The sequence below is a fragment of the Trachemys scripta genome, chromosome 8 (genome assembly GCF_013100865.1).
Source record: "Trachemys scripta elegans isolate TJP31775 chromosome 8, CAS_Tse_1.0, whole genome shotgun sequence".
In the NCBI taxonomy this organism is placed as follows: Eukaryota; Metazoa; Chordata; order Testudines; family Emydidae; genus Trachemys; species Trachemys scripta.
The window spans coordinates 48,281,525-48,293,860 of record NC_048305.1 but is presented as its reverse complement, the minus strand read 5'-3'; the positions used below and the strand labels follow the sequence as shown (position 1 = coordinate 48,293,860).

The following is a 12,336-nucleotide window of genomic DNA, read 5'->3' as shown; positions in this document are numbered from 1 at the left end:
GTTCCATCTAGGGCTTGGCAAAGATTCACTGTAGCCTAGTGGAGCACTGGATTGGGACTGAGGTTTATTCCTGGCTCTATCACTGTCTTACTGGTGACCTTGGGCAGATCACATTGTTTCTCTGTCCCTCAGTTTCCCCATCTGTATAATGAAGCTGATTATACTGCCTCTGAAAAAACACTGATGAAAAGCACTATAGAAAGTCCAGATATTATTGTTATTAACATATAGCTCTTGGCTTGTCACTGCCTTCTAATGTTCTGGTTTGCAAATACATCCCAGGGCAGTTGCTTGGGGGATCTCTCGATCAGTTTGCTCCTAGGCAGAGAGTTAAGGTGGTACCATCCATCCCCTCTGTTGTGGTGAAGAGTGGTGAGCGCAGAAGGCTAAGATGTTAAGTTGACCTTTGTTTCCCGCCCCACCATTCAGCAATCAGGTGTGAGTGCACCTTAGTACAGCAACTGCCCTGTCAAAATTCCTTCAACTACTCACTCAACGCAAAGAGGGAAAATACAGTCTGAGCTGTTTGAGCTCTGACAGGGAAGTGGCTCTGCCTTGGAACTAGTCTGACTGGAGTGTTTATCAGAGTCCTTTAGAGGGAAGGTGGTCAGAATTCTTTGCTGATATTAAAGGGCCTACCCCTTTGGGGAAAGGAAAGAAAGGCTAGGTTTGCTGCTGGGTTTCAGGTCAACATGGTCAGAGATTATTCCAGCTCTTTAGGCAACGGGGTTGGCACAGGAGGGGGAGGGAAGGTGAGGCAGCAAAGGTTGGGGAAATGCGGTTTTCTGTCTGGGGTTGTCCCAGGAATCAATGCAGACAGGGCAGCTTCAGACAGGTTCAGTGGTGGCATGTCTGGCTTGCAGAGCTTGAGAGGGTGTCTCGGCCTGTCATGATGGTGCAATGTGGTTCAGTCAGCCTCAGAGTTGGTTGGATGGAAGCTGAGGAGGAGCGTAGAATCAGGCAGCGGGGACAGGTGAGGGAGAAGAAACCAACAGAAATCTTCAGTTTCCCATCCCCTAGGCAGTCTGGGATCCAGTTGGTCCAGTGATGGGGCCCAAAGTCTGGGTGAAGCCTGGATGTCCTCAGAGTAATTCCCAGAGCCCACAAACAAAGGTAAAATCATCAAAGTAAAGCATAAGCTTTCTGGAGTAACCCCCCAGCCATCAAGTGCCAGTGGCTCCTACACCTCTTCTCAACATGTCCCACAGGGGGCAGGTGGTGACTTACCCACCCATCTATCTTCATTATTCCAGCCAGCTGAACACAGCTGCCAGTACCTCAAATTTGGGCAACTCCTTCCAGTTCTAGACTCTTTATGCCTATTTCTATATCCATTTGTGACCTGCTGAGAGTCCTCAGCGTTGTATCAGCAGTTCCCTTTTTGCTTAGGTAAAACCCAGTCTGTACTAGGCTTCCATCTCCAGTTTTATAAACAGACTTAGTGAACATCTATCTCCAGGTTGCCCTTTCACCCATTCAAATTGCAAGGCTAAAAATTCATTAAACCTTATTTGATACCTGCTTGCAGCTAAAAGCAATCAACTAAAAAAAAACCTGCACAGTGCATTTTAAAATGTTATCCTTATTGGTTTTTCCATTTTACTACTGTAATGCAGATGGCCATGCCAGTACTGTTTCCATATTTGCTAAGATAATAAAGCTAAGCATGGTACGAAAACACTGGATGTTTTTTCTAAAAGATATGCTCTAGTTTCAACAGGAATTATTTCAGGAAAATTCTATGGACTGTATTATACTGGCGGTGAGACTAGCTGATCACAGTGGTTTCTTCTGGCCTTAGAATCTGTGAATCGATGAAACATCAGGTAATGAGCGGACTTGGGGGATATTTTGCCAAAGGAAGCTTTACTGATATTTTGAGTCTTTGCAATTCAAGTGGCTGAGAGGCCGCAAATGTCATAGCAACTGGTCAACAGATAGTGGCCGAGCCTGTTTAAAACATTGCAAATCAAAAGCCTGGTATAAAATGGAGAGATTTTCAAAAGAGCAACTGGAAGTTAGATGCCTAACTGCTGTATGTGCCTAAGCGAATCTCCTTACCCTCCTCCTGGTTTTGTATAAGTACTGTAGAAGGGACCCTTAAAATAACTCCAAGGACTCCTATGTGACCCCCACACTGGTGTAACCATAGGATCCTAGATTCCATTGTGTGCATTGACTGAAGCAAGAAGTCCCGTGGGGGAGAGGAGGACAGTAATTAATTAAAGATTGAATCATAGTGTGTATGCACAATTAAAGTTGTATGGGTGATGTCAATGGGAGCTGCTGGGTGCTCAGCACTTTTGAAATAATCAGGCAATTTATTTAAGTGCCCAAATATGGATTTAAGAGTCTTACTTTAGGCTCCCATTTTTGAAAAATTTGGCATTTATTTATACTATAGTAACACCTAAGGGTGCCAGTCAGGATGAGGGCTCCAGTGTCCCTGCCCTAAAAACACTGAGACTGTATGTTACAACAGGTAGCCAAAGAGGGTGGTGGTGGTGGTGGGAATGGGAGGGTGAGAGTTAGGCCTGGTCCACACTAACCCCCCACTTCAAACTAAGGTATGCAAATTCAGCTACGTTAATAACGTAGCTGAATTCGAAGTACCTTAGTTCGAACTTACCGCGGGTCCAGACGCGGCAGGCAGGCTCCCCCGTCGATGCCGCGTACTCCTCTCGCCGAGCTGGAGTACCGGCATCGATGGGGAGCACTTCCGGGATCTATCCGGGATCGATTTATCGCGTCTAGACAAGACGCGATAAATCGATCCCAGAAGATCGATTGCTTACCTCCGGGTCCGGAGGTAAGTGTAGACCTACCCTTAGTCAAACAAGTACATTTTAGCACAATGAACATTGCTTATGGCTTGCCATCTGCCTTGCCAATGTCAACTGACAGTGTCTTGCAGGCATAAAGGCAGAGGTGACTTTTAAGGAGGGATTTGAAGAAGGAAAAGGTGGGGACTACATGGACTTTGCCAGAGAGCTTTTCTGCGACTGATAGGGCTTTATGGGAGAAAGGAGGAAGGTGTTTAAGGAAGAGGCTGGCTGTGACAGGTTGGAACTCTGCAGGAAGGTGGTGACACCTATGTGATGAGTTAGCAGAGAATATTTAGGCTTGACATGGGTCCAGTTTTAGTAACCTAGTTGCTATTAGTAACATTTAAAAACAAACATGGGGCCAGATCCTCAGCTGTTGTAAACGATCATAGCTACGTTAAGTGCTGATTTACACCTGACTGTCATTTGAATATGAGCCTGATCCCCTGCCCTGCTGCTCATTCACCCCACGACACACTCTGTATCTTCAGTACAGCCCTGCAATCTACCACGTAGGAGGCATACAGGACACTTGATGCAGCCTCATCCATTTCAATTGCAACCTTAGATGTTGTTAAGGCACCTGTCACCATGGTATCTACGTAGCTACCATCCCCAACATCGCCCAAGGAGAATAACAGTCCCTTATTTTAATGGTCAGTGATAGTTTTGTCTCTCTTTAGGTTCTTGATACAGAGAAGCCATGGAATCCCATTTTACTGCGAGGAGTTGCTGCGGAACCTCCATTTAAAGAACATGCTCATCTTCCATCTTTGGGAGGAGGAGGAAGAAATAGATGATGAGTGGGAAGGCCTTTTCAGTAAGCTACTTGTCATTAACTCATCATCACTTGGTAACCTGGTCTGTTCATTCCCTCTGAAGCACCTGGCATTGGCCACTGTTGCAAGACAGGTTCTTATGTTCTTAAATGCCACAGCCCATTGTATAGTGTATAGTGACTCACCCTCCCAGGCAGTTCTCATCTTTCTGGGAATGTTTGTCGGCCTGGCACTGGCTGCTGGAATTCAGGGAAGGAAGGAGGGTGCAAGGGGCAAAGAGGAGATGTGCTGAGGGGAATGGAAAGAGTAGCTGAACAGGCTAGGAAAGGAGGCAAGACTGGGGCCAGGGGAGGCAGCAGAGAGGGTAAGGGGTGTACGTTCAACAGTAGAATGCTGGGTTGCAGGGTTCCATTCCTGTCTCTGGGAGGGGAGTGAGGTTGAGTGATTAAAGCATGGGACTGAGTTAGAACTCTTGGATGCTATTTGTCCCTGAGAAATTTCTATTCCTGCTCCAAATCTTTGGGACACTAAAGCTGCTCAAAAAGAGGGCAGGTGGAAAATATGCATTTTTTTAACATTAACAAAACTGCTGAACCATTTTAAGTCTTAACTTTTCAAAAAAACAAATCTGAGGCAGAGACCAAGCATGGAAAATTTCAGCCCCAAAGCTTAATGCCTAACAAAGTTATAAGTCACTGAATAAAGGTTATAATGCAATTTGTTAGCATCCTTAAAAGGTTTCCTCTATGTGCTACCCCTCTAATAGTGAATAGTTATAGTTTTCCATAATAGAATATGCTGACACCCAGTGAAATGAAAAAGCAACATATTTAAAACATTAAAGGAAACACTTTCCTACTCACCACACAGTTAATCTGTGGACTAATTGATACAAGATATTATGGTGACAAATATCTTCCAACCAAAAGATTTTGATATTTATGGGAATGGTATCACTTGCAGTTATACTAGCTAAGATATGAGAAATGTAGCGGATAGATTCTTAGATATGTTGTTCAATATTCAGACAAAATACATTTGCCTGAAAACAAAAACAAACCCAGCACATCTGTCCATGTTTTTGATTATTAGCATTTGATGGACATGCCTGGCTTGATAAATGGGTAATCAGAATAATACAATCACCAGAAACAAAACGTCTTGCATAGTGCAAAGGTAACACCCTGTTAAACAGAGAGATTTGATGATTATATTGTATAATGTTTCTTTAAATAAAAGCTGTTGTAAATATCAAAAACAAAATGATAATAATTCCATGGCAATGATTCTGTAAGCCTTTTAAAACTTCCTAAATAAATAAGGGGGAAGAGAAAAATAGCAGCCCAGCTCCTGCAGGCCATAAACCAGCCATTTACTTCCTGGGATTAGGCTAGTACTTCCCCATATATTAGTGCCAAATTTCCATAAGGGAAGAAGAGTTACGGTTTCCACCTAAGATAGGCCATTGATCTGATTTAGTCTGGGAAATCTAGGCGACACCAAAGATTTGGCCCCCAGAAGAGCCAGCCTCATAATGTTGTGATTAAGTAGAAATGCAATGGAACCTGTTTTGCATTCTGGGTGATAGAGTTTATTCTCACACCCAAATGGTTATAATGGCTGTTCCCATTAGATCTTGTCAAGTATTGTTTTGCTTTGGATAGATTTAAAAAGCAAACAAATTAAAATGTGAGTTCTTATAATTGTTTTTTCTCCTCTTTCTCTCCGTGCAGCCAATGCCATCAAGGTCATCCCCTCCAAAATGGAATCGCTTTCCAGCTCAGACAATGAATTGTACATTTGCACCATTCGCCAGAATGTTAAGTTGCAAAATATTATGCTGCCCCCTACCTTAAAAGGTGAGGGTCTGATCCTGATGTCTCCCACCAGTGGGGACTCAATGTTTCTGTTCCTTAAGGGCAGCAGTTAAAGAGGGCCTGGGAGCTTGAATGCGGCAGACAGCGCAGGTCTGAACTTTGGAGCAAAGCGGAGAAGCACGAGTCTGAGCTCTGCAGAATAGGCCAGACCTTCCAATTAGGCAAGAAGTATGTGTAGTGGTTCCTCACTCTCAAGTGGGGATGGAGGCCACCCGGCCTCACTACAGGCAGGTAGTAATCAATAGTCTATGGGGAAGTTCTGGCCCGGGAGAGGGAGAGGAGGAGGGTAGAGCACAGGCAGTCTATGGCCCACAACCTCCTGACTGGGGCAAAGCAAAAGCAGGCAAGCGCAGACCATCCGGCCTAAGGTGCAGGGGTGGCTCTAGCTTTTTTGCCGCCCCAAGCACGGCAGGCAGGCTGCCTTTGGCGGCTTGCCTGCGGGAGGTCTGCCGGTCCCGCGGCTTTGGCATACCCGCCGTCGAATTGTCGCCAAATCCACGAGACCGGCGGCCCTCCCACAGGCAAGCCGCCGAAGGCTGCCTGACTGCCGCCCTCGCAGGGACCGGCAGGGCGCCCCCCATGGCTTGCTGCCCCAGGCATGTGCTTGGTGCGCTGCTGTCTGGAGCCGCCACTGCTAAGGTGGGTAGACTGCCACCCCAGGGGTTAGGATGACCAGATGTCCCAATTTTATAGGGACAGTCCCGATTTTTGAGGCTTTTTCTTATATAGGCTCCTATTACCCCCTGTCCTGGTTTTTCACACTTGCTGTCTGGTCACCCTACCAGGGGTGGGGTTGGCAGCAGTGGATAGGGAGACCTGGGCCCACCCTACTCCACTGGGTCCCAGCCCAGGGCCCTAACGGTGGCAGTAAGGGCCGGCTTTAGGACCTGCGGGGCCCAATTCCGCGGTCCGGGTCTTCGGTGGCGGAGGGGTCCGCTCTGCATCTTCTGCGGCACTGAAGGACCCCCCGCTGCCAAAATGCCACTGGAGCGGACCACCACCGTGTGAGCCTAAAGCACGGGGCCATCTTAGGTGCGGGTGCGGGGCCCTCTTACACGCGGGGCCCGATTCTGGGGAATTGGCCTAAAGCTGGCCCTGGTGGCGGGGAATCCTTGGGGATTCTTGTCTGTCTCCTCCGACCGCAGGGCGCAGCTCCACTCAGGGCCTAGTCTGCAGGCCGTCCTTAGGATTTAAGGGGCCCTATGCAGTATTATTAAACTGGTGCCCCTATGCCCGATGGCAGCCCGGGGGTGGGGGGGAGGTTAGGGACAAGGCAGCAAAAGATACCGGCCCCCGGGCCTGCCTCACGGTGGTGGAGAGTCAAAGTTCCCCGCAGAGACCCTCTTACCCTCTCCCTCACACAGAATGCGTGGTGCTGGCACATTCGGCTCTGTGAATACAGCCCCTGCCTAAGGAGACTGCAGTGCGCACTTGGTGTGCAGGAGCCAACCCGCTCTTACCTCCTGTCATGGGCAGTGGGTGAAGCTGCCCCTTGGGGAGGCTAGCTCCCCAGCCCACCTATTCTGCCTGTGGCCTCACCCATACTCCACTCCTGCTCTGCTCCAGGCCCCGCCCCACTCCACCCAGGCCCTACCCTCTCCCCATTGTCTCCCTCCTCTCTTCCCTCCCCCATCGTGCTCACCCCCTTCCAGCCAAATCCCTGAACCCAAATGAAGCAAATGATATTGGAAAAAAAACACTCTTCTGCAATTTCTTTCTAAAGAAAATGGGGCATGTTTTCCACTGCATGCCAGATGGTGAAGACTGGACATGCAGAAGGTACCTAATTAAAAGCACTAAACTTGGAAATAAAAAAATGTCAGTCACAGGTTTTTTGATATGCCCTGAAGTTTGTCAGAGATTTATTTGCAAAAACTTTGTAGTAAGGGCGAGTCAGCTGTCTTGCTGAATACAACATTAAGTATGGAATACATGATGCAACTCTTCTCTGTTTTACATTTTCTTAATCAGTATTTCTAAGCTGATTTTATATTTTAAATGTACTCTTAAGCCTTCATAAAGTAATCATTCCAGATTACTACATATTTAACTCACTGAAACAAAAATATTATTTTAAATTAATCAGTCACAGAGCTTTAGTGTGTTCATAACAATGTTCATTGCTTTTAGAAAAAGGGAACACTAATTTACTTTGTGTGATTTCCATAACAATAGACATGCTTATGAAATTTCACCAACTTTAAAATATATGTTTCCAAAGATTTTAGGCATAACAAAGGATGTTATATCTTACTAAGTACTGATTTTGCTGAAGGGTTCTCTTAAAACTAGTTCATCATATAGTCAGAAGTAAAGAAAGGGAAACTTTTTGTTCAGCTATCTGGAAGGAAAGGGGTGTTGTCCCTTTAAGGGCTCTCTTCAATGGGGGGGGGCATATGAAGGGAGAAAGGGATGGACAGGAAGATTTTGGAAGCAAGTTTTTTCACTATAGTAATCAAAATTAAAATGTGTATTTTAGATAAGGGTGGTCTTTTGAAGGATTTATTTAAAAAACTATGTCTGAAGATCCAAGCATTTAAGGCTGAAGATGATTGTGTATCTAAAAATCTATGCAAGGATTTTTTAGAGATGTGATTTTATAATCTTAAGGAAATCATCTGCAAACACTTGGAAGGTGGTAAGGTGATAGGGAATAGCCAGCATGGATTTGTAAAGAACAAATCGTGTCAAACCAATCTGATAGCTTTCTTTGATAGGATAACGAGTCTTGTGGATAAGGGAGAAGCTGTGGATGTGGTATACCTAGACTTTAGTAAGGCATTTGATATGGTCTTGCATGATATTCTTATCGATAAACTAGGCAAATACAATTTAGATGGGGCTACTATAAGGTGGGTGCATAACTGGCTGGATAACCGTACTCAGAGAGTTGTTATTAATGGTTCCCAATCCTGCTGGAAAGGCATAACAAGTGGGGTTCTGCAGGGGTCTATTTTGGGACCGGCTCTGTTCAATATCTTCATTAACGACTTAGATATTGGCATAGAAAATACGCTTATTAAGTTTGCAGATGATACCAAACTGGGAGGGATTGCAACTGCTTTGGAGGACAGGGTCATAATTCAAAATGATCTGAACAAATTGGAGAAATGGTCTGAGGTAAACAGGATGAAGTTTAACAAAGACAAATGCAAAGTGCTCCACTTAGGAAGGAAAAATCAGTTTCACACATACAATGGAAAGAGACTGTCTAGGAAGGAGTACGGCAGAAAGGGATCTAGGGGTTATAGTGGACCACAAGCTAAATATGAGTCAACAGTGTGATGTTGTTGCAAAAAAAGCAAACATGATTCTGGGATGTATTAACAGGTGTGTTGTGAGCAAGACATGAGAAGTCATTCTTCCGCTCTACTCTGCGCTGGTTAGGCCTCAACTTGAGTATTGTGTCCAGTTCTGGGCATCGCATTTCAAGAAAGATGTGGAGAAATTGGAGAGGGTCCAGAGAAGAGCAACAAGAATGATTAAAGGTCTTGAGAACATGACCTATGAAGGAAGGCTGAAAGAATTGGGTTTGTTTAGTTTGGAAAAGAGAAGACTGAGAGGGGACATGATAGCAGTTTTCAGGTATCTAAAAGGCTGTCATAAGGAGGAGGGAGAAAACTTGTTCACCTTAGCCTCTAAGGATAGAACGAGAAGCAATGGGCTTAAACTGCAGCAAGGGAGATTTAGGTTGGACATTAGGAAAAAGTTCCTAACTGTCAAGGTGGTTAAACACTGGAATAAATTGCCTAGGGAGGTTGTGGAATCTCCATCTCTGGAGATATTTAAGAGTAGGTTAGATAAATGTCTATCAGGGATGGTCTAGACAGTATTTGGTCCTGCCATGAGGGCAGGGGACTGGACTCGATGACCTCTCGAGGTCCCTTCCAGTCCTAGAATCTATGAATCTTCACCAACTCACTAATGAAATATTTTTAAAGCAAATTTTAAACTAAGGTCCTGTAGACTAACATGTTCTGAGTAAATATTACAGTAATGCACAACTGGTTTTGTCAGCAAATTCAGAAACTGACAATATATACCTAGGGGTTGGCAAATGCCTGATAAATGGGTTCATTATCACTTGAATGGCTCTTTAACAGTTTCAGTGTTGTGCTAATAGGTCTGGTAGGGTGGAAGACTTTTTCACTTTTAAGTTACTAGATCCCTTACGGAGTAAGAGTCACCAGGCTGCAGCAGCCAGCTATGGGAGCCTGCAGGAAGGGTCAGAACAGGGATAGGAAGAGGCAGGAGGGGGACACTAAGACCCAGTGGTGCCCTAAATTTTCAGGTGCCCTAAGTAGCCTCCTATGCCTAAGGACTGCCCTGCTAGTCTAGGATCATGTTGAGATTCCAGCTCCCTAGAAGAGAAATAGAATAATAGAATATCAGGGTTGGAAGGGACCTCAGGAGATCATCCAACCCCCTGCTCAAAGCAGGACCAATTTCCAACTAAATCATCCCAGCCAGGGCTTTGTCAAGCCTGACCTTAAAAACCTCTAAGGAAGGAGATTCCACCACTTCCCTAGGTAACCCATTCTAGTGCTTCACCACCCTCCTAGTGAAAAAGTTTTTCCTAATATCCAACCTAAACCTCCCCCAACTTGAGATCATTACTCCTTGTTCTCTCATCTGATACTACTGAGAACAGTCTAGATCCATCCTCTTTGGAACCCCCTTTCAGGTTGGTAGTTGAAAGCAGCTATCAAATCCCCCCTCATTCTTCTCTTCTGCAGACTAAACAATCCCAGTTCCCTCAGCCTTTCCTCATAAGTCATGTGCTCCAGCCCCCTAATAATTTTTGTTGCCTTCCTCTGGACTCTTTCCAGTTTTTTCACATCCTTCTTGTAGTGTGGGGCCCAAAACTGGACACAGTACTCCAGATGAGGCCTCACCAATGTCGAATAGAGAGGAATGATCACGTCCCTCGATCTGCTGGCAATGCCCCTACTTATACAGCCCAAAATGCTGTTAGCCTTCTTGGCAACAAGGGCACACTGTTGACTCATATCCAGCTTCTCGTCCACTGTAACCCCTAGGTCCTTTTCTGCAGAACTGCTTCCTAGCCATTCGGTCCATAGTCTGTAACAGTGAATGGGATTCTTCCATCCTAAGTGCAGGACTCTGCACTTGTCCTTGTTGAACCTCATCAGGTTTCTTTTGGCCCAATCCTCTAATTTGTCTAGGTCCCTCTATATCCTATCCCTACCCTCCAGCGTACCTACCACTCCTCCCAGTTTAGTGTCATCTGCAAACTTGCTGAGAGTGCAGTCCACGCCATCCTCCAGATCATTAATGCAGATATTGAACAAAACCGGCCCCAGGACCAACCTTGGGTCTCTCTGCTTGAAACCAGCTGCCAACTAGAGATGGAGCCATTGATCACTACCCGTTGAACCCGATGATCTAGCCAGCTTTCTATCCACCTTATAGTCCATTCATTTAGCCCATACTTCTTTAACTTGCCGGCAAGAATACTGTGGGAGACCGTATCAAAAGCTTTGCTAAAGTCAAAGAATAACACATCCACTGCTTTCCCCTCATCCATAGATCCAGTTATCTCCTCATAGAAGGCAATTAGGTTACTGAGGCATGACTTGCCCTTGGTGAATCCATCCTGATTGTTCCTGATCACTTTCCTCTCCTCTAAGAGCTTCAGAATTGATTCCTCGAGGACCTGCTCCATGATTTTTCCAGGGACTGAGGTGAGGCTGACTGGCCTGTAGTTTCCCGGATCCTCCTTTTTCCCTTTTTTAAAGATGGGCACTACATTAGCCTTTTTCCAGTCATCTGGGACCTCCTCCGATCACCATGGATTTTTAAAGATAATGGCCAATGGCTCTGCAATCACATCCGCCAACTCCTTTAGCACCCTTGGATGCAGCGCATCCGCCCCGGTGGACTTGTGCTCGTCCAGTTTTTCTAAATAGTCCTGAACCAAACCACTTCTTTCTCCACAGAGGCTGGTCATCTCCTCCCCATACTGTGCTGCCCAGTGCAGCAGTCTGGGAGCTGACCTTGTTCGTGAAGACAGAGGCAAAAAAAGCATTGAGTACATTAGCTTTTTCCACATCCTCTGTCACTAGGTTGCCTCCCTCATTCAGTAAGGGGCCCACACTTTCCTTGACTTTCTTCTTGTTGCTAACATACCTGAAGAAACCCTTCTTATTACTCTTAACATCTCTTGCTAGCTGCAACTGCAAGTGTGATTTGGCCTTCCTGATTTCACTCCTGCATGCCAATATTTTTATACTTCTCCCTGGTCATTTGTCCAATCTTCCACTACTTGTATGCTTCTTTTTTGCGTTTAAGATCAGCAAGGATTTCACTGTTAAGCCAAGCTGGTCTCCTGCCGTATTTACTATTCTTTCTACACATTGGGATTTTTTTTCCTGCAACCTCAATAAGGATTCTTTAAAATACATCTGCTGCTCCCTCCAGTGTTCCAGCCCCAACTGAGCTCTGGGGTTCTCCTTTTATACTTTCTGTCCCGCCCCCAGGACTTCTGGTGAGGGGGGAGTGGCAGATTTAGCCCTGCCCACTAGAGGGAGTGTAGTGGTCCCTTGCTCTCCAGCTTTGAGGGATGCCACTCAGTCTCACTACAGTCTGCTTAACAGGCATTCTTCTGGTGTTTGTACTGTAAAAGGTTCTCCCCTCTTTTTGCCCCAATCTAATCCCTGAATCCCTGGTCTGCTCTTGGAGTCATGCCAGGCCTCGAGTCCAGTAGTTGGCACTCTAGCTCGGTGCAGCAGAGTTTTGATGCTTTTCTGGGAAGCCGCTTTAAGTCTCATTTAAATGACAAACTATTAAGAATTAATATAAACACAGCCCTCCTAATAAATTCTACAGTCAAAT

The 12,336-nt window shown here is 45.6% G+C and overlaps 1 protein-coding gene across 1 annotated transcript in view; it reads left to right on the top strand.

Moving 5' to 3' along the window:
• LOC117881580 (adenylate cyclase type 10-like) overlaps positions 1–12,336 on the top strand; it is a 67,140-nt gene that overhangs the window by 18,268 nt on the left and 36,536 nt on the right. Inside the window, 1 exon segment of the mRNA XM_034778991.1 lies at positions 3,509–3,889. Coding sequence (XP_034634882.1) covers positions 3,509–3,889 — 381 coding nt within the window.